Source organism: Scardinius erythrophthalmus (genome assembly GCF_964197995.2).
Source record: "Scardinius erythrophthalmus genome assembly, chromosome: 7".
Classification (NCBI taxonomy): domain Eukaryota; kingdom Metazoa; phylum Chordata; class Actinopteri; order Cypriniformes; family Leuciscidae; genus Scardinius; species Scardinius erythrophthalmus.
Window position 1 is genome coordinate 24,051,503 of NC_138227.1, and position 22,622 is coordinate 24,074,124.

At 35.5% G+C, this 22,622-nt stretch overlaps 2 protein-coding genes across 3 annotated transcripts in view; one reads left to right on the plus strand and one right to left on the minus strand.

The window, feature by feature from the left end:
* Positions 1-7,728, plus strand: part of trim3a (tripartite motif containing 3a) — a 37,390-nt gene extending 29,662 nt beyond the window's left edge. For both annotated transcript variants that reach the window (XM_081371347.1, XM_081371348.1), the window contains exons 10-14: positions 3,948-4,116; positions 4,216-4,275; positions 4,607-4,677; positions 4,917-5,057; positions 5,865-7,728. In XM_081371347.1, coding sequence (XP_081227473.1) covers positions 3,948-4,116; positions 4,216-4,275; positions 4,607-4,677; positions 4,917-5,057; positions 5,865-6,017 — 594 coding nt within the window. In that variant the 3' untranslated portion in view covers positions 6,018-7,728. The remainder of the gene's footprint in view (positions 1-3,947; positions 4,117-4,215; positions 4,276-4,606; positions 4,678-4,916; positions 5,058-5,864) is intronic.
* Positions 6,729-21,964, minus strand: c4 (complement component 4). Its single transcript, XM_081371346.1, has 41 exons — positions 21,806-21,964; positions 21,485-21,677; positions 21,197-21,392; positions 20,991-21,061; positions 20,822-20,907; positions 20,533-20,615; positions 20,365-20,452; positions 20,171-20,276; positions 19,858-19,984; positions 19,495-19,610; positions 19,207-19,380; positions 18,822-19,019; positions 18,511-18,705; positions 18,275-18,418; positions 17,987-18,116; positions 17,827-17,904; positions 17,535-17,735; positions 16,946-17,063; positions 16,744-16,814; positions 16,504-16,643; positions 16,151-16,354; positions 15,959-16,010; positions 15,788-15,871; positions 15,342-15,545; positions 14,470-14,545; positions 14,130-14,286; positions 13,941-14,045; positions 13,699-13,867; positions 13,294-13,481; positions 11,554-11,709; positions 11,115-11,174; positions 10,934-11,024; positions 10,507-10,681; positions 10,292-10,379; positions 9,892-9,966; positions 9,596-9,698; positions 9,419-9,508; positions 9,234-9,326; positions 9,054-9,137; positions 8,006-8,153; positions 6,729-7,919 (listed from the first exon to the last, which is right to left on the minus strand). Exons 1-41 carry the CDS (start codon positions 21,862-21,864, stop codon positions 7,778-7,780), a joined length of 5,118 nt encoding a protein of 1,705 aa, XP_081227472.1. The 5' UTR covers positions 21,865-21,964; the 3' UTR covers positions 6,729-7,777.
* Positions 21,965-22,622: the final 658 nt, after the last annotated feature.

Genomic DNA, 22,622 nt, shown 5'->3' on the forward strand with positions numbered 1-22,622 from the left:
AGTGGATGAATTCACGTGTTGTAAACATAGAGGTTGTAAATCCAACAGATCCGATTCTCTGAACTGCGTCTGCGGCACAAACTAACACGGCGGCGCCCATCGCGCATAGAGCTCAACTAACGCGATCGTTATAAAGGTGTTTAAACAACAATATACTTCCACTTATTTATTATTATTATCCGTATTTGACAATCGGAATATCAGATATTTCATGCCATAGCTAACACATTTGTGAATATTCTGAATAAAAAAGGAAAAATGACATAAAAGCAGATCATCATTCATTCAGCGCTGTTGCTGCTGCGGTGTGTCACGTGACAAGCAATGACGCGTCACCATGGAAACGCCGCCCCCCCTCTCACAATATAGTTCCCACGTCCCTGGTAGTGTGCGCGCGCTGGCTTTAGCGGTGCATTCAAGGGCACTCGTAAAACTGATGTTTGTTGTGACTGCCAGAGTTGTATGCAGGGCGAGCGCGGAGAGGGAAAATCTATATCGTCTATATCGTTGCTTTTTTCGATATTAATATCTTGAAAGTTCATATCTCGATATAGATAAGATAACGATATATCGTTCAGCCCTAGTTGGTGGATAACATCGTACCTATAATGTATAAGGAAATTACAAAAAATATACCACTCTGAAGTCTGTACATGAAATACGTTCTGTTGTTTGTTGTTGTTGTTTGATCCTCTTGTTTGTTAACATTGTCAGGGTCTGAATCTGGCTCAAAATGGTTTGAAATTGTTGCCATCCATAACATTTACACCAGAGCAGGGGCCCGTTCTTCGTACGTCGCTAAATCACTTAGCTGGATTTGATTGTTGGCGATTTGGCATGATCTTGGATTGTTTGGTTCTTCGACGCTCATCCTGGACTTGCTGTCATAGCAACAGGTGCGCAATCTTAAACCTGCTCGGGAGCAGGCTTATTTCATGTTAACAGGATTAGATCCCGGCTTCATAAGCGGAGCTGATACGGAAGTCCAGCGCAGCGCGATAGTGCACTTTCTGAGATATATATTTTTTTCACGTGACTCGTGAGATTGTCGTTTACATTATTAATTTGTTGGAAACGCACATTTATTTTCGACTTGTCGGAGTCGGGCTTTAACTACAGCACAAACTATTTGCATTGCCCTAAGATTATTTGCGAGTGCTCTTTCCTTTACACTATTGGAGATGCGGAGAACTTGATGGAAAGTGCTGTCTGTCGTGTCATTCGGAGTTTACCTGGCGCTTTTAGGTTTGGTTAGTTTTAGTTTTTTTGTGGCATTTCCAAGCCACTTAAGACCCAATGTTGTAAAGCAGTTTTTTTTTTTAAAGCAGTTTTTTTTTTTTTTTTTTTTTTGGCTATCATAATTTTTTAAATCATGCCATTCATGATCACGATTACAGTGTATGTCACTCAGGCTTCACTAACGTGATTGGTACCATAGACTACAGGCTAGCTAGACCATAGACTGCCATCAAGGCCTCAATGAAGGGGATTATGTGAACAGAAAGGGGGTTCACAATGTAAATGTGCAGCCCAGTTACTATTGGGATTCTTAATATTCCAGATTAGTAATATTATATCAAATTAAAAAAAGGCAGTTGAGTAAAATCCATATCACAAATGTGAAAGCAACATGGCCAGGATCTGTGCATGACATGGATTTTCAGAGATGCACATTTATGCACATTATATGAAAGTGGTAAGGAAAGTTCCACAATTAAATATCAAGCTCACTGTATTACATACACTTATGCTGATCCTAACAGAACTGCATTTTTTCATAGGTGATTATGACATGTTCCTGCCTGCAGACAGGTGTTTTATGACCCCATTCCCTGACCCAAACCAGTTACAATGCAGCTCTTGCCAGGACAAGGGCACACAATGAAATGAACTTTGGCTAACTAAAGGGAAGATGTCAGTGTCAGAAAAGTCTGAGGGTTGCACACCTGACAGGGCCTGTGACATTGTTGCATGTGCCATATTACACAACATTGCCAAAAAACAAACACTTTTCATTAAATGTTTAATAAAAGACAAATATGCTTAGTTCCTTGAGTTTTATTTCACTTGTTCTTTGTAAAGAAAAGCCAGTGGTCAAGAAATATTAGACACATGCCTCATGCAACAAATAAAAAAGAAAAGTTGGCTATACACTGCCCACCTGTAGGCCTATGTCTCCTCTGTCTGTGCAGACTCTTCTGTAGGCCTTTCTGTAGATGTGGAATCCTGCAACTTATATTGCAGCCATAAAGCATACAAGTATAAATTAAGTAAAGTTATTTATGCACTTGCAGGCTAGTTCCTCCATATGACAGTTATCTGAGAGGGTTTATTCACTGTCCAGTGCAATGGAAACAAATGGACATTACAAAGTCTTATACTTTATTTATTTTGGAAAGTTAGAAAATGTCCGCTTACTGCACATATTTCAGCTCCACTTTCTTGGGAACAGATACAAGTGTTGGTGTATTGTGTAAAAGTGCACAAAAGAGGAAAACACAATGTCATTACAATGAACTACACTGGGGAAAAATGTGATCAATAACTCATGGCAAAATATTTTTTACATTAACATAAGTTTATCAGTTTTCACTTTCACAAGTCAAAGCAATTCATCATTACTCAAGATTTAACAGTTGAAATGACTATACAGCCTTTATTTAATGCAGCAAAAATTATTTTACAGTGTAGGAGAGTAAGATCTTTTCTTTTTTTTTCTCAGCCTTTTTCTTGGTTGATTTTATAATCAGACAACCATTTATTTAACAGTGCCTTTTATAAAAGAGACTATAATATGACAAAAAATTACCATTATGTAGAATATTTTTGTACTTCACTTTTATTTGTTCCCATGGTCTAGTGTGGTGACTGATATTACAATGCACAAAGTAAAATTACGCAATTATTAAAATACAAAAATATAGGCTAATAAGTGATAAAAACATCTAACATGGCCACTTCTAACAGATTTAAATTGTCTGCTACTTTTTGCCAGCCCTCTCTCCTGGCTTTTGCAGACTTTGAGGTGTTCCCTGGCGTTTTGATTAAACATTAAAATTCTGAATAAACTTCGACTATTAGTTCTTGCTCTGCTGATATGAGAGCGCGCTCTTTGGCCACGCTGAGCAGCCAATAGCAGCGTTGCTGATCAATGTTTCTACTATCGATACATATCCCCTTTTAACCAGCGCATGAACGCGCAATTATCTCAGATAACTCAATCCAGCGATACTAATCATATCCGGCAAGTGTGTTCGAAGAACCGAGTTAGCCAGATCATGATTCGCACGATGATATCATCTTGGATGTGTCATTTGATCTCGGATGTAATAAGCAACGTACGAAGAACGGGCCCCAGAACTCGCAGTTATGGAGGGGTGGGACATTTCCTGAACATGCACTAAGCGGTGCCAATCACAACACACTGGGCCAGCTAACCAATCACAGCACATTTTATATTTCGGAAGGAGGGGCTTCATCGAAATTGGTGTTTTGAGCCAGACTGGGGAGAGAGGTGCTGTAATAATGTAAAATGTGTGAAAAATAAAGCGGTTTTTGAATAACCAAGCATGAAAGTATATTCTAGTACACCACAAAAACAAGATTTCGTAAAAGGGCATAATAGGACCTTTTTAATTATGTGATTATGGGGAAAATCTAAAGTGACAAGAATAAGTATATGATTGAATAAACAGAAGAATGATGTCAGTTGAAAAATTTTTAAATGCTAAATTGATGAGTAAAATTCATTCTAAAAATCCTTTAAAACTATCATAAATCTCGAATTAAAATGTAATGAAGTATTATTATTATTATTAGCTCACTTTTCCAAGCATCAGATTTTACTGATTTATGTTGCTTGTGGTACTCTACAAATGTCTACCACAGTGATTTGATTAATTAGTTGCTAATCAAGTGCTAATGTGTTTTACTTGGCTTTCTGGCAGAATAAAATCGGGGCAGGTCGGCTGATGGGTCCTAAAGGAGTGGCTGTGGATAAGAATGGTCATATTATCACAGCAGACAACAAGGCCTGCTGTGTCTTCATTTTCCAATCCAACGGCAAACTGGTGACCAAATTTGGTGCCAAAGGAACATCAGAGAGGCAATTTGCAGGTGATGTCTCTTATTTTGTCAAGGTTCTTGTGCTACTGCACTGGTCTTGAGCATTTAATTCATGGCCAGATTATGTTTTAATTTTCTGTTTCTCTGCAGACAAAAGTACTCCGAATACACCAACTGAGCCAAAGCAGAGTAAATCTGGCCCTGCCTTCAGTGCGTATTCAACTTTTTAAAATTTTAGATGAACTATTACTCTTTGTAGATTGTATTATTGATTATTGAATGAGGTCATTTTAAAACAGAAAAACAGAAAACGATGAAAGCTTTGTAAGATAATTGATTACCCACATAAAGAGAGCAATGCTGAGAGAAATGTTTTTGGTGTGTTAGTGTGTGTTTGTGTGTGTGTGCGCGCGCGCAGGTGGAGGTTTCATAAATCAAGTGTTCTCTATGCTGCCAGACTTCCTTAGAAACAAAAGAACATCTTCTGAATGTAAAAGTAACTCTCTCTCTCTCTCTTTCTCTCTCCTTCTATGGCCATAAGGTCCCCATTTTGTGGCGATAAACAACAAGAATGAAATTGTTGTGACAGACTTTCACAATCATTCTGTTAAGGTATGCTGAGCTCTTCCCTTTTATTGCGTAAATTGTTCCACATGCCATAACATGTATTCATCCAAATCTAACCAGGTCTGCTGTCTGTTTTTATGTTCTGCCTCTAACTAATGACATTTCAACTTTTGCAAATTAAAAGATGCTTGTTTTGATACACCTTTCTTAACATTGTTCGCTTTTTTGTGGTCTTTTTTCCCTCTGAATTTAACATGGATTGTTTTATTTACGGCTTCTTGCAGGTTTACAATGCTGATGGAGAGTTCCTGTTTAAATTTGGATCGCATGGAGAAGGGAACGGCCAGTTCAACGCACCCACCGGTGTGGCTGTTGATGGCAATGGGAATATTATTGTGGCAGACTGGGGTAACAGTAGGATACAGGTTGGCTATGGAACACTCTGATTTTTATCTTCACATTTAATATAATTTATAATAGTTTTATAGTTTGGGCCAATTCATAAATTTTTGTCATAAAACTATATGGAAACTTGACTGTTTCTATATAGTGACCCAAGTATTTGCACAATTTAGACAGAATTCCAAATTTGTGAATTTCATTGCATTAGATAATATCAAACAGCATCTGCAAACATACAAATTATTATAGATCTTTCCTCAGAACTAAATTCTAAATAACTAAATATCATTTTTATAAAAAGAAACAATTTGACTTTTCTGAGACATATTTGCAATTACTAATTTTATTTAAAAAATATGTATATATTTCATTTTATTTTATAATACAATTATATTTTTCATTTAATAATGTGATTATATGTTTATTGTATTTTCATTTATTATTTATTGTAATTTCTTTTTGTATTATAACATAATTGGTAACACTTTACAAGCAATGAACAATACTTCTACAGCATTTATTAATCTTAATGTTATTCTTAAAATTTACAAATCCATTTTAAGAATATATTGCTCATTGTTAGTTCATGTAGTTAATGCATTAACTAATGCTAACAAGACCTTATGGTAAAGTGTTACCATATAATTATAGATTTTTTTTTTTTTATGTATTAATTATTTTATTTAAAAAACGATTAACTTTTTTTTGCTTTTTCCCTAAACCACCTAGCCCTGATTTATTTGTATAATTTTATTTTGTGCATGTATATGTATATATATTAAAATTATTATTATAAAACCTACTCAAACTACATATTTTTTGTCATGTAGGTGTTTGACAGTTCTGGCTCTTTTCTGTCGTACATCAACACGACGGCGGATCCTTTGTACGGCCCGCAGGGTCTGGCTCTCACGTCAGATGGTCACGTGGCCGTGGCAGACTCTGGAAACCACTGCTTCAAAGTATACCGATACCTGCAGTAAAGACTCGCCGTGATGGAAGAGTTAACAAATATACTGTAAGGTCTTTGGCATTTCATGTTTTCCTTTGCACAAGTCTCTGCACATAAATTTCCAGCCATTTGACTGATGTTGATGTGAACAAACCCAGGGCTTCATGAATGTTGCATCTCTATTTGATCAATTTGTGTTAATAGTCATTTCCTAAATGAATGTACTGTATATTGAACCCTAGCAAGTAATAACAGGCGCTGTGTATGTAACAGTGACCGAGAGGGCAGCTATATTTGTGCTTTTTACAAAATCTTTCATGCAAACCTTAAAGCTGCTTAACAAACCCCTCTGTTAAATTTAACAAGAATTGCAGGGAATAAAATGTTTTCTGGGCAAATCATTAATGCAACAGCTTAAGAATGACCTGTGGATGGAGCTCAAAATTCTCACATCGAACTGGCCTTTTGTGCATTGACTAGCTGTACATGTGTACGTATTTGTATCATATGGTGTAAATTTGATCGCCATTGATTTGCTGTAATATCTTATTTTGAGTTCCACTCTCTCTTAGTGCGCTAAAGCTCAATATTAAAGTAACCCAGCTGTCAGTGTGCTTTACTGGCTTTACTAGAACTGCTTGTAGGTTCATCGTGCCTCCGATTTTAAAAGCGACTTGGGCTTGCTACATATCACTGACCACAACAGCACAATTGACATATTGCATGCTTTGTATTCACGTAAAAAGGTTATAAAGCAAGTTTATTTATTTTGTACACAATGGTATAATGTACAAGTTATTTTTCTAAGTTGAAGTGTTTTGTTTTCTGCAGTTATCTGCAGCCTTCAGTGGTTTTCACAAGGTGTACAAAGCTAATGTCTAGTGAAGTACAACAGTTTTTTCTCATGCACATGATAGTCACCACATCCAAGGGAATGTGTCATATCAAGACAACGGAAATATGAACATAAAACAATAAGGGAAAATTAAATCACACAGCCACTGCTGCATTTTAAGTTGCCAAATTCATGGAAGAACAATTTGCAGGGTACTTGCCATAGTTTACTGTATTACTGAAGCATTTACTACTGTTTTTTATTTTGTTTTATTGCTTGTTTTCTTAAATTGAATGTAGGAAAATGAATGAAAAATGTTAATAAAAAAAAATTGCATTGCATTGATTTACTGCATTGACAATTTGATCATTTTGGCCCAGATGTTACACCACGACGTTCACAAAAGCAATGAATTCACAATCAGGACATCATCTGTACTTTATATGAGGTCATGAACGAGTGCAAGCGATACAAAGACAGTGTTGTTTAAGCCACTAAATACAGTATTCCATAATAAAACTGTACAGTGTATAACCACAACAGGACACATTTTAAACATAGCATTTAAACTGCAATAATGCACTCTTGAATATTTCTCCGAAATGTAGCATCTCTAAAAAATACCCCTGAAAAGAGGACCCTTGTTTTATGGTGTTGTAATACTGAAAAGCTAAAGGTCAAGTCGTGTCAAAGAGATAACATCTGGAATTATTGTAATCAGTTTCTTCCATTTGACTTCCCTCTATGTATCAGAATGAAAGGTGACGTGAATCTACTGTATTGCCAATACACACAGAAAACTGAATTGAAATGCTTGACTCTATTTTCCAATGTACCAAACAACTGTAACAGTCTCTTTATATGTCAGTATATGCACTAGAAATAAAAGCACATGATTTACAGAGCCAAAAAATGATGTTTTAAGTGGTTATTTTACCATCTTCGTTATGTTTTTTTTAAATATCACAGAGTTTAATGGGGTGTTTCTTTATAAATTCATTGAGATGAAAGCAGGCAGAGCGACTTGAGGTTGCCTTGCATTTCTTTTCTTCTGGTATCTTCTCGATCCACATGTCATTGTTCAGTACATACCTGAAACTTCAGAAACAATAGAAGAACAATGTTTTATGAATCAGAAAACAATTTGCATTTTGTCTTTTCAATAAACTGATTTCAAGGCTTACTGTTGTCCATCGTTATTCAGAACTGAGATTGCTTTGTTCTGACCCATGAACAGATATTGTGCTTCATTATTCAGCTCCATTTTATCACAAGATAAGCGCAGTATCATCTGGCGCGTGACATCTTTCTGGATACCAGAGTCCATCATCCCTTTAACAAGAAAGGTTGTGTTGATATATTATTTATTGCGGTAACAATTTACAATAAGGTTCTACGTTATTAGGTATAATGAACTTTGCAGAATCCATTACTTGAAGTATGTACGGTCATTCGGCAATTATCACAAAATACCTCCCGACAACGTGGTCAGGTCGGGGTTTATTTTGTGATACCAGGCTAATGATTCATTACAGATATCACATAAACAAATATGTGGACAGTAGACAAGAAATGTTGGTTGAAATAATCGTATGATTTTACCTGTAGGCCATGTTATCTTAAAGATTCCGCTAACAAAAAAATAGTCCATTACAACCAGGGCCTAAAACTAACTTTTTGCCACACCTGCCAAAGGCCGGTGACTTAAAAAAAAAAGGGCTGCGAATAAATATTTTTACAGGCCATGAAACAAAAACAGGCAGTTATGACACCAAAATTTTAGATACCAGTTAAATTCCCAGTTTTTCACAGAAATTTAATGAAGTAGGCTAGTCAGATGTAAAATAACACTCCACTGCATAGTCTACTGTATAAACTAAACACAGATTAAACCTTATTAAAGTTACAGAGCTTATATAGCTGCAGATATATTAGGCTGCTGTCACTTTAAGACCACATGCACAGATCCAATATACTAATACATTCTGTACACGTGCATTTTCTCTCTCAACTTCGTTCAAGACACAACCGGCTATGTTTACTAGGATACTCGTAATGATGGGCATTTTGACATCATATTGAGTGAATTTGCTAGTGGATGGCACGATTCACCAAACAAAACCAAGTATTCAAAACTGCCAAAGAATAACTAGTTATAACTTTAATGAACCTACAGAACCTTATTACAACTTGTTTCGTTTTAAATGTAAAAATACAGAGGACCAAACTTACCAATCTGAAGAACATCAGTGATTAATGTGGTATAGTGCATAAACACTTCATCTCTGCTTGAGTTGAGAATTTGAATCACATAGACTATAGAAAACAGAACACATTTAAAATATAAGTTAGTATAGTGTTAAGACTTGGCAACATACCGTATTTGTACATTATCTGACTTTAGTTTCTCACCATAGTCAACGGTAGGATCGTAGCATGCATATCTGCTCCGGGTGGTATCTTTCATATCCTTGCTGAAGGTGACTTTCAGATCTGGACAACCACCTGAAAAGTGTGAAATGGACATCTGGTTTTCACTTATGCCTTTGAGGCCCATGTGTTCAAATATAATCACAGTACACAACAGTTTTTCCCACCTTCTGCACATGTACACACATCCCCACTACACAGTTTGGAGATCATTGGGCTTTTCTGAGGGGCTGTATAGAATATGCCACATCTCTTTTCTGTGTAACACATTGAATAGCATTAGTCAGTGTTCATACTCAAAAGTGTTGTCAATAAAAGGTGTTCTGTTCATAGCGTTTGATGACCTGGGCTGTAATAGTCATAGATGACAGCAGAAGCAGGTTGGACAAGGCCCATGGGAACGACCTGGTCAGCACCAAACTGAAGACACTCCTCGGTTTCGGTGATCTGTTGACATGAACCATGTAATCAAATTATTCTTGTCTACTGGATATGTTGCATAAGCACTGATGAATTAAAGCGGAGCCAATTTAACTCAATGACATTTATTTTCAAATTCAGCAAAAAGAAAAGAAAAAAAAGATGCAAACCATGCATCAAAAAGAAACTATTTAAAATTCATGGGAAACTATTCCATTACCTTCGCAAAATAAAGAAAGACTTTATTATGGTGGGTTTCGTAGTGATCATTGAACTTCTCTGAGCCCTTTACATTCTGTGGGGGAAAAATGAGAGATGAAATAAATTCTTAGAAAAAAATACTTTCATATTTTATATCACATAGTATTTATATTATTTGTAACTCAACAAAGTCAGGAAATTACAGAAAACTTCCAGAAATATGGCACTTATTGTAAGAAAACTTTACCTAATGCTTATTGATAGAAAAAAAAATACAAATTACGAAAATGGTAAATAATATCAAATATTAATTAATACTTACATTGTAATAACAAGTAGAATACTAACAAGTCATAGAAATATAATGTATTTTTGAGAACTACATGTAATAATAATAAAATTGATAAATGCATATGCACATGTTCCAAATCCTTGATGTTTGGCATCAGTCCACTTAGGAGTGAGATGTCCACCATGACCATGCCAACAGAATTGTTCTTTTTCATGCTGTGGGAGAACAGAGGAGAAAATAGGCCAAACAATTCTGCTGAACATTTATATAACAAATTATTTATATAACATTTATATAACAAATCATTTTTAAGTGCATAAAAAGACTGTTTACTGTGCTCACCCCACACACACTGTGTATATGAGTGAACTCTCTTTCTTTGGCTCCTCTGAGATTTGTCTTTTTCTGCGGCTGCGAAGATCAAACCATTCTATGCTGCTCATGGGCTCATCTTTTTGATCCTCCTCGGCTTCGTAGTTGTAATAATCATCAAACGTTTCTTCCTTATTGTACATTTCTAGAGAAGAGCATATTGACTTTAAGTCTTATGATACCTAGTCTAAATTATTATTAGATGACGTTTGTAACTACTCCTCCTCGCCACCTGAGGTCAGCCTCACCCAATCAGAGATGTGCAACTTTCATTTAATGTATAGTTTTTAACATCCTGTGAAGGTTGAATATAACATTTATACTTTTCACAATTCAAATTTAATTTATTATTCAGAGTGACCTACAACAACAGTGGCTGTCGCATTATGTTACGTACTGTATTCCAGCTCTCCTTCCACTGTAACACTAAGGTGAAAAAGATCACAGTATGTTTCATCCTTCTTCATAGTTCTGTATGTCTGCACAACCTGTAATGAGCAAAAAGTCATTTAAAATAGCATTAACTGAAACATCATAGATAATCAATAATGTTAATTGGAGAAAAAAAAAATTCTTACTGCTAATGTTCCACGTCCCGTTCCCTGAACATTTAGGGTAACTTTACCAGCATTTCTGACCTGTGTAAACAAGTGCACATATAGTGAGGGGTTTTTGCTTGTTATGGCATACTTTATCACATATTTAAAGACCAATAAAATGACTTGAGTTTTCTGCACTCTGTATATGTATTCCCCATTGAAACTGGATGTTTCAACATTTCAAAACGTTTGTTCCTTTTTTAAATTATTTGCACCAAAGCCATGAACCTACTTTGTAGTTGCTTGAATATGGAATTAGTGGGAGGGGCTTATTCGTTCAAGAAAGAAAAGAACATCTGGACAGTACAGGATGAGTCATCACTATTTTTAAATGTAAAGTATATGCATATATCTGCTGAAGATAAATAAGTCACCTTTTAGGAATAGTAAAATTACTGTTTTAAGTAATCTTTCTTACCTTAACAGCTTCTGCGGTGAGCGCATTATATTTGGTCAAGTGTAAATCTTGCTTTTTGCCATTTTCAAGGCACATTTCCACCCTGAGATTCAGGTCTCCTATATCGTTGCTCAGTATGCTGTATTTCGTCAGAGCCTCTAGGGCCACGACTGTATCCTATGTATATTAAAAAAAACAAGGATTAATGCAAACTAGAGTCCTTGCATACAGTCCAATGCAATGTGTGTGATTGTGTATTAAAGGGATAGTTCACTTTGAAATTTCTCACACAAACCGCTCGTTTCGTGTCTTAGGCCATCAATGTGTACTTACGATGGGGAATTGTTTAATTTGGACGATGGGGAATTGTTTTAATTTGGACTCTGTGCTTGTGTTTTGAGACAGTGACCATCGACCTGCATTATATGACTGACAGACAAGAACGGTTTGACCTAAAAATATCCAAATTGAAACTACTGCGGAAAAAAAGACACCTACATCTTGGATGCCCTTGAGGTAAGCTAAAACATACCAAAATTTATTTTCAAAGTGAACTATCCCTTTAAGGATCTGTTACCATCAGACAAATTAATAAAAGGTACACTATTGTTCAAAGGTTTAGGGTCGGTAAGGCTGTTTTTGTTTGTTTGTTTGTTTTTGAAAGAAGACTCTTTCCTAGGCTCCGTTTATTTAATCATAAATACAGTAACATTTTTGAAATATTATAATTTAAAATAACTGTTTTCTATTTTAAAATATTAAACAAAATTATTTACAGTATCCTTGTGGTAGCAAAACTAAAGAACGACTCCAGTCTTTGTCACATGATCCTTCAGAAATTATTCTAATATTCTGATTTGAGGCTTAAGAAACTTTTTATTATTATAATAATTAATATTATAAATGTTAAAAACATGTATCACTTTTGTGGAAACTGTGATTTTTCTTTGAATAGAAAGCTCAAAGAACAGCATTTATATGAAATATTAATCTTTTTTAACATAATAAATGTATTTACTGTCACTTATGATCAATTCAACGCATCCTTGATAAATGTAAGTATTAATTTCTTCCAAAAATGTTTTAATGGTAGGTATATCAGGCTATCAAACAGTTTAAAAAAAAAAATTCTAAAAACAGCATTACAACACTTTTTTGATATTGTTTTATAAGGAATTAGCCTATTAAGAATTAGGAGTAAAGTAACGTTTTAATATTTTATAGTTAACTCTTTCCCCGCCATTGACGGAAATTTCAATAATTTGTGAGAAAATCATATGCATTATGTAAAATTATGTGATCAACAGCATATAAATCAAAACTGCCTAATGCTAATGAATGAAATGTAGACCCAGGACAAGCTACAGTATATGGCTGTGCAAGCTTTGGGGATGTTGATGGACTCGATCTACTCCATTTTGATCATCGTTCTGAATCTGATCTGGATTTAGTCTTTTACAAAGCGCTATTTTCACAGCTTTTTCTCAAAATTGTGCTTTTTAAAAAAAAAAAAAACGTACCCACACTGAAGTGTTAATTAATTTTTTTTTTTCTGTTTGTTTATTCGTTTGCTTGTTTAAAAGCTGAGGGTCTGTTCTTTCTTTTGATATACTGCATGTTCAGATAGGCCTATTCATACAACAAAATATTCTGGGGGGCATGACACTTTTGTGAAAATGATCAAAAATGCTCGCAGTGGCTGGCAACTTAAAAAATAAAAAATGCTGGCGGGGAAAGAGTTTATATAATTCCGCAACCCACCTGTGTGGACTGGAATCCACCACCATATTTGCGCTGCTCTGTCAGCCAGTTTGCAGCGAGTTTAGCAGTCATCATGTCACTCGCTGACAGCATACTGAGCAGAGCATATGCTGTGGTCTCCACAGATTCAGCCGCAGCTTTACCCACTGATTCGCCTCTGCCACCTTTGGCATTCCAAAAACACTTTTCTGTGCAGAAAGGAGAGAAAATATGATACATGGATTGGATAATATGACAAATGAGCTAAAAAACTGTGACCAATTTTTTTTGCTGATTCTTTATTTATTAAATATTTAATGTGTCTTCTAATCTTCTATCTGAGAATATCTTCTGCTGTTACGTGAATTATGGTCTAAGAGAAAGAATTCAAGATGTAAAATTGCTGGTAATAATTGAATTACTGACTGCTGTCACAATTAGCAATGTCTTTTAGCTTCTGCTGCGCTCGCCGGGCTTCTGCACTTCGATGGTCATGCAAGGTCAAGGCATAAGCTGTGATGGCAAGCGAATAAGGACTCTCCAAAGCATCCAACTGCCCAACTAGATAAGACTCTGCTTTGTCCATAGCTGATCTCTGGAAATAAACAGAGGTTTGTTTATTCAGTAGTTAATGAATTGAATTGATGTCACTTGAGTTAATATGTTACCAGTTCTGTATCACTTCCCAGCTCGTAGACTTTCAAAGCATGGTTCATTGATATAAGGAGAAAAGCAGTTAGGGGAACATCATCTTTCGCCTTTCCAACTCCTCCCTGGGGACAAATATTTGTCTTTTTTGAGTCAATGTTAGCAATACAATATTGATAAATAGAATAAATATACCCTTTTTGCTGTACCTTCATTCCTCTGTCATATAGGCGATTGGGATCATCCCATGCACCATTGCTCTTCTGTTTGGAAATTAGATAAGACATGGCATCCTGAATATATAAGTCATTCACATTGATAATGTCCCGGGACTCCGTCAGCTCCTTGGCAATATATGCAGTAAGCCTACGGGAAGGTTGGATAGAATAAAAATACGAATAAAAAAACACTTTTGTACTAATATATATCAAAAACAGAGTCAAAATATTATGTGTGGAATTCTTGTAGTTAATATAAAAAATACATATTAAGCATTCTTGGCATTGCTAGTGTCATGCTAGAGTTGCGCTAGAGGAACCAAAAATGTACCAAATACTGCTGGGAGTCCGCAGAAAGGCTCCGTAAGAGCCATCTGTTTTCTTGTGTGTGAGGACTGTGCTGTAACCTGGTACATAAGAAGTTAAAACAAAGATGTACTGTATGTGGTTAAGGTAGGTTATATATGATGTTTCAACATTTGTCAGGTATTTTAATACTGAATACTTTTGTATAATGGTGGGCCCAACCAAAACTCTTGTCTCACATATATTGGCAAATATATGATTTGATAATACTGTTCAAAAGTTTGGGATCAGTACGATTTTTTAAAAGAAATTAATAATTTTATTCAATTACATTTAAGAAAAGTGACAGTAAAGGCATTTTTAATGTTACAAAAGATTATATTTCAAATAAACACTGTTTATCAAACGTTCTATTCATCAAATAATCCTAAAAAAAGGTCAAAGTTTTAACAAAAATATTACGTTTTCAACATTCATAATTATAATAAATGTTTCTTGAGCAGCAAATCAGCATATCTGAATGATTTCTAAAGAATCATGTGACACAGAAGACTAGAGTAATGATGCTGAAAATTCAGCTTTGCCATCACAGGAATAAATTACATTTAATAACATATTCAAATAGAAAACAGTATTTTTGATAAAATAAATGCAGCCTTGGTGAGCATAAGACACTTTTATCAAAAACATAAAAAAAAAAGAAAAACACTCCAGGAACGCGATTTCAATCGAGGAGGAAGAACCCGATTAAAATTGTGGGGGACACATTTTCCACCAAGGAGAGCCCCCAGCAACAACCTGGATACCCTAGTTATGGCCCTGCTCATAGCTTATCACCTATTAGAATATTTACTTGATTTTTTTGTCATCTAAAGGTATCTCATAATGGATACGCACCAGTTTGGATCATTGATTGGGCCTCATCTCTTCGTTCAGCTTTCAGTGATATCCATTGGTTGGTGGCATCCAGGTACCTCATGGCATGAATAGCAGGAGACATCTTCACCATAGTCTGCTCCGCACAGCCAGTGGGCAGCTGAATGAGTTTATCAACACCCTCCAGGTTTAGACAGTTCTCTACCGACTCGCCCATCACACCACCTGGAAAATAACAAGGTCATTATCTACTGTACCTCAACTCCATCCATCCATCCATCCATCCATCCATCCATCCATCCATCCATCCATCCATCCATCCATCCATCCATCCATCCATCCATCCACCCATAGGCTCACGCTCTTCAGAAACATTCACAGAATAAGAATTCACTTACTTGATCATTGGACTGAAAACTTCCCTGGAGTTTGGCAGCTTAAAACCTTATACATATATACCATCTCACCTTTTAAACTCAAAAAGGTGTCTGAGTCTGTCCCACCAGGGATCTCATCAACAGGGACTGGAATATCAATCTCTAATTTCCTCACTGCATAAAAAGACAAAAAAAAAAAAAGTTTACAGCAATGATGGAAAGCCTATAAACTGATTTACTATTTATATGCTGGATTCTCACATTTTGGATCAATGTTGAACTCCCTGTCAATAGAGGCGATTTCTCCTTCCCCCTAAAGATGAAGAATTATCAAGAGAGTTTTTGGGTGAATACTGAATTACTTGTAGGAAACAAGAGTATTCCCATGATTAATTTCTCAGGTACTGTATGTGACACTGAAGCACAGTAAAATCGTGGTATGCCACACTTTACCTCCACACGGAGCTCCTTTTCTACTCGATCTTGGGCAGTGTCTGAGGCGTAAGCCAGCACGGTGATGGGGATATTTCCGATAACAAGGGGCACCACGGTGAAATACACGGCCACTGCAGAGTTACCATGAACCGTGACCTCCTCCCTCACCTCACTGCCGCCAGCAGTGCACAAACCTTTCTCCTTATTCATCTTCACTATTACCTAAGGAGACACATGATATGGCATTCTCGGCCCTTAAACAGGAACTAGAGTTTTGCCGAGTTTCAAAGCATTTTAATCATTTTTCAGGCACATGCACTGTTTGCTGGTTAAAAAGAATAGCACCTGAAATAAAGATGAATTAAATTTACCTGTAAACTCTCTTGCTTGTAATTGTACACAACAGCTTTAACCTGAAGCTGTTCATTTCTCTTCACAGAGTAAGGTAGGTTGACGGACAAAAAGAAATCTTGGAAGACCTTCAGAGGTTTTGGCTCTGCAATGCAGAATCCTAAATAATAATAATAATAATAATTAATAATAAACACCTTTTGAAAAATAATCAGCATCTAAATAGCACACCAAATGGCAGATTTTAAGTAAACAGCAACCTTTTGTGGAAGAAATGCCCACAGCCTGTATTTCCCAAGTGGTTATAGAATCAGGAGCAACTGCATCATGCCTTTAAGTTTACAAAAGACAAAAAAGTATTTACATATAAAAAAATGATGTTAGAGGTGATTTATTCTATTCATCAGTATATATAGTCAAACTCATTATAATATTTATTTATTTATCTGATTAATTGGTAACCTGATAATGCCAGTCCTATCTGATTCAATGACTGTCCACATCCATGACTGTGGGAAATATTTACGAAGGTAGATTGCATCCTCATTAATAACAATTTCGTCCAGTGTGGCGTCAGTGGCTACAGTGACAGACAGAAAAAGAGTAGATTTCAGCTTCTATATATATTTTTTTTATATTTTAATACATTTTATAATTTAAATTGATTGTATATAAGTGTAAGCAGCCAATTTAGTATTAATATTGACAATATTGTAATAATAATTATAATAATTATGATTATATACTAAATGACTTCACTGCTCAGTAACATTTATACTATATTTCACTATACTATATTTTTAAACTATAGTGGCAGTGAAGCCACTGATATTAACAATATTTTAACATTATTATTATTATTAAGGATATTAACACTAATAATAATAAAAAAAGAATATTATTATAAAATAATAAACTAAACTGACTTCACTGCTCACTCATTTCTTTGTTTTTGTTTGATTTAGAATGTCAAATCACTGAAGAATTGTGCAATAAATGTGGTTTTAATCTAAGAAAACCCTTCCAAGAAGTTATGCAAGACAAATTGTACCTCTCCCAAGGCTGGTTTTTCTCCTCTCAAATTTCTCCTTCTTCCTCCTCTCATTTGCAGCTTCGCAGCATTGTTTAAAAGCCTTACGGCAGCTGTCCGATGCTTTTACTCTTTTGAGACGCTCATCACAGGACGTATCCAGTTTGCTTGGCCTTACACCATCAAGACAACATTTCCTGTCTTTGTTCTTATAGCTGTTGACTGTTGATGATATTATCAATTGACATATGATTAAAAGACAAATCATGTGAGGAATGTTCAAGGGTTGTCAAACTGTTGTTTTGCATCTTACCGACTGCATTGTATTTTGCAACATAGTCCGCTGCTCTCCTGATACGAGGGTCAGGTTTAGAGTTGTAACACTTATGCTCTAAGAAGTAAAAAACTGTGTTGATCACGCTTTCATGCTCTTATGGTTCTTGAATAATAATTCAATACAATAGGTATTTTACCCTTGGGTTTTGGGGTTTCAAGATCACAGTTACAAATGAAAGTTAGCCCAGCTCTCTGCAGAACAGCACTGGAGTCCTCTCCTCCTCCGACAGAGCAGGCCAAGTCATACGAGTTCATATATTCAAACATCTGTGGGAAAAAAACAAATCATCTCCATCATGAGCGGCAATACTAAAAAGGTACATGCAGTACTTTTAGGAGTACACTAGCATAGCGTACTAGATATCCACAAAACTCCAGTTTTGATTTTGTACATAGTGTACAGCACATAATCCCGAATGCATTACCTTTTGAAGGCTTAGTTTGTTTTTGTTCAGAATGTAAACAGCTGAGTCCACTGCGGCAAGAGCCACCTTGGCCTTTGGATCTGTTCTGACCGTCACCTTAAACTCAGTTGCAGGTTTTATCTCAGCTATTGGATCAATTTCTACCTATACAAACAAAACGGTATGTGGAAACACTCGCTTCTAAACCAATATTTCACCATATTTAGATTCTGAATGATAAATTGTCTCTGCTGTACCTTGCCTTTGCAGACATCTTTCACATCGACCCACACAGAGTCAGCCACTATTTTTCCATTTGGTGTAAGGCCTGTAAAATAGTAGGCGACCAGGCGAAAAGAAGGCACCATTTCCACATTGAATTTCAGATTGATTGTTGTGATTTCAGTTCTTGGCACCCTCCCCACCTGCACAATTCGTCCTTTACTCCAAACCTGTTTGAGGAATTATTTATTTTTTAAATGATGGAAGACATTAGATTGAAGATAAAGCAAATCTGGTAAAGACCTATTCAAAAAATGACATCCAAGCTGATTGCTCTTAGTCTTACCATAAAATAAAAGAAAGTTGGTTTTCCTGAACCCTGAGGTGTAATGTCCCGTAATGTGGCTTTTAAGTCTTCTCCAGGCTGTAGGAACTGTTGCTCCACTTCCAAACTAAGATAGCTGTGATCTTCAGCTTTTATTGCACTGGCTGTCATCTTTTTATCACTACGAATTACCTCCTGGTCTCTCCCCTCGGCAAAAACCTGCAAAATAAGGACCATATTAAATGGACAGTCCCAGTCCTGGATGTTGATTGGTCAATACCAAAGCCACAAGGATACACAAAAGGTTGATACTGTTGTTGACAGCAGATTTAAAACAAGGTCATTGTATATTGTGGCCACTTTGGAATGGTAATACAGAAATATCAAATATCATGTGAAATCTCACCGTTATAGCTAAATTCTTAGCCTGTAGTGGTATTTGAAAGGACATGGCTACATCTCCCATTTCATTTCCCCAGCCCTCTTTGCTCAGAATCTGCTCTGGTGATCCTTTTATTCCAACAGTGGCTGTAAATTTCAAGTTTGGGACTCTTTGGCCATCTGGATATTTTGCAGTAGCCTTCAAAAGAAATGCAAAAATGTATTTATGCAGGTGTGATACTAACATACATTTTAAAGCCAGAGAGGGATAAAAAGAACATATTTGAGTTAAAAAATTATTTAGGCCACATACCAAAATGGAAAACATGCCACCCGGGGTGAAATATGTCTTGGTTTTTGACAGATCAACAACATATGGTGATGTCACAATCTTCACAGAAGAACTTTCTGCTTCCTCTAGATTGCCACCTGCATAAAATAAGTCAAAATATTCAATGTGATATGAATTTCAGTCATTTAACATATTTTAATACCCATCTGAGGATAAATAGTAACTTTAAGTAAATAAAATAAGTGAATAAGATGACTGGTGTATAATAAGACAAAGAAACACATTATTTCATCAATATACTTTTGCACTTGTGATAACTAGAATTCATTTTATTGCATACATTTCCTTATCTAATCATTAGGCTACTTTCCATTTATTACTCACTTGCTTTTTCCAAAACCGAGACTGCAATATAAAGATAATATCCCTCTATTTGCCCTTGAGTGTTATTTTTTGACGCTGTCTTTAAGTCCTTAGTGAGTACTTCTGTTTTTGTAGTGCCATCCTCTACCTACATAACAGAAGAATATAAACAAATAAACCAAATCAGATACTGATAAGTATGTTACACACACATATACATACATATATACGTTATAAATATATATATTTTTTAGACAATTTATTTTTATTATCTGAAAGACTTAATTGTCAGAAACATTTTAGCTTTTTTTCTACAGCAAAATGATTTTCTTACTGCTATCTGCTGTTCAGTGCCTGGGAGATATATCTTATTCCCCATTTCATCAATAAGTCCAAATCGAACATATGCTATCCCGTTGACCCCCTTCCCATAAGTATATCTGAAAACACCAAAAACTGATGAGTTACATGGCAAAATCTGAAGTCAACAACAAACCCCATCAGCATGTGATGGAGTAGTGTACATACCTGGCAGAGATGTTGAATGTAAATGACTTGCTCATCAAAATAAGGTAAGGCTGTGTAGACTCAATCTTAACCTCAAATGTGGGCAAAACTGTGATAAATGAAAGGTTAAAGTGACCGATTAAACGAGAATTCTTCAAATAGATGCACCTGCAATTTCATAATACCTACCGTATTCCTTGACCTCAAACTCCAATGCTGAGATAGATTCAGGGTACTTATGGAATGATGCAATGATTTTCCATTTGCCAGCCCTGAAGGATGAATAAAATTACACACAATATATCATTACAAGTCCATAGCTGTCCCCTATAATGTAATGTTGCCCATTGTATAAGAATATATACTGTATATGCAAATGTGATTTTTACAACCAAAGATTTAAACAATCACTATATACACACTTTATTTAGTGTAAGTGTTGTTTAGTGTTCATGTAGTTTTCATGAAGTTAACTTACAGCTCCACTTCCGGTATAGTGATAGTTTTTTCCAAGATTTGGTCAGAATTCAAAATATGATTGTAAACAATCAAGCCTTTGCAATTCTGTAAAAAGAAAGTTTTTCACCTGCTCATTCCAGGTATTTGTGCATATTATTCGTGTTTCATCATGGATAATAACAACTTACTGCTATTTGAACGTGAATTTCATCCTTTATGGGGAGCAAGTAGTTGTCTAGGGTGAAGATTCTGTATTTTGCTGAAAAACATGGAATAAAGAGAAACTAAACTAATGTGGGCGTTTTAATACTGGTAAACAAATAATACATATTTAATAAAAGTAAATAAGTAAAAAAAAAAGGAAAAAAGAAGAAAGTGAATAGTCATACAGTACCTTTTTCCCCTGGATTATAAATGGGCTTGTCTGTTTGGATAAAAATGTACCCCCTTTTAGTTGACAAAAAGATGTTGGCTTTTTTTACTTTTTTGACTTGGTCTGCAAAGACATCATTGCTTTCGGCTGCAAGCTGAACATATGAATCCATTTTTGTACTTCCATACATCTTAGGATCATACATCTTAGGATCAACCTACAGTACATTGGTTTGAAAAGACATTGGCAGAGTTTGCTGTGGAGAAATAGATTTTAACCCTTTTAAAAATCTCAAGTGTACAGACTTACTTTAAGTTTCACCACAGCTTGGTAGTTATTGTCCTTGTTAAGGATTATAGATTTCTTTTCTGACAGACACTTTAAAGGTTTCTGGTTTTCAAAGTATAGCTGCATGCTGGTTTCTTTAGTTGCTCCATGAAGCTGCACACTCACAGTCTCTTCCACTCCCAGGTGAATTTTATTTGGAGCAACAATTAGGCATCTGTGGTATAAATGCATACACATGTATATAAGCATTGATAGGATAGAACAAAATTCAAGAAGTGGGTAATTATGAGAAAACAACATTTTTTACATTTTGTAAAATTAGTCAATAATTCTAGTACTTACGTGGGTCTTGCATCCACTGCAAGAAAAAACAAAAATGCAAAAAACAGAGGGCAGATCATCTTGCTGTTTCACCTTGCTCATATGTGATTATTCCATTAGGACAGCGACTAACATCATCTACCAACTAACTGAGAAAAGACTACGAGGGCTATTTCCCACCTCCGTCAAATTGGGCTTTGACACTGAAAAAAAAAAGGAAAATCCTGGCAAGAAAATGCATGGTCATGTGGTTTACAAGAAATCTTGTTTATAACAGAACACAGCAGGAACAGCAGCTGTCTGGAGCAAAGGCAACGAGAAAAGAAAACAGCAGTCTAATTAATACAGTAGGCCATCTAAATGTTATGCCACGTCTTTGTATTCATTTTATTAATGTGATTGATTGGTTTATTCCTTAGACATTCCACCAATATGATAGGGTTGGGAAGTTTCCGCCACGGAATAAAAAAAATCAAAAGATAATTTGCTTTATATCTCACAATTGTGACCTTTTTCTCATATTGAAAGATATAAACTCGCCAATTGCGAGTTATGTCAGAACTGTGAAACAAACTCGCAATTGCAAGAAATAAAGTAAGAATTGCGAGATACTGTATAAACTCGCAATTGTGAGGAATAAAGTAGACTTGCGAGATGTACATTTTTTTTATAGTTTATATATTGCAATTTTGACTTTTCTCAGAACTGAGATATAAACTCACAATTGGAAGTTATAAAGTCCAATTCTGAGGGGGGAAAAGATTCTGACTTTATAACTCATTGTAATAAAGTGGTGAAGGTATGAAAACTAATTCGCCACTGCTTCCTGAGATTTTCC

Coding starts and splice junctions, on each gene's coding strand:
- c4 (XM_081371346.1), bottom strand. CDS start 21,864: ATGATCTGCCCTCTGTTTTTTGCATTTTTGTTTTTTCTTGCAGTGGAT. Junction 21,678..21,805: donor GCAGTGGATGCAAGACCCAC/GTAAGTACTAGA, acceptor TTTATACCACAG/ATGCCTAATTGTTGCTCCAA. Junction 19,985..20,170: donor GCACTGAACAGCAGATAGCA/GTAAGAAAATCA, acceptor TCTGTTATGTAG/GTAGAGGATGGCACTACAAA.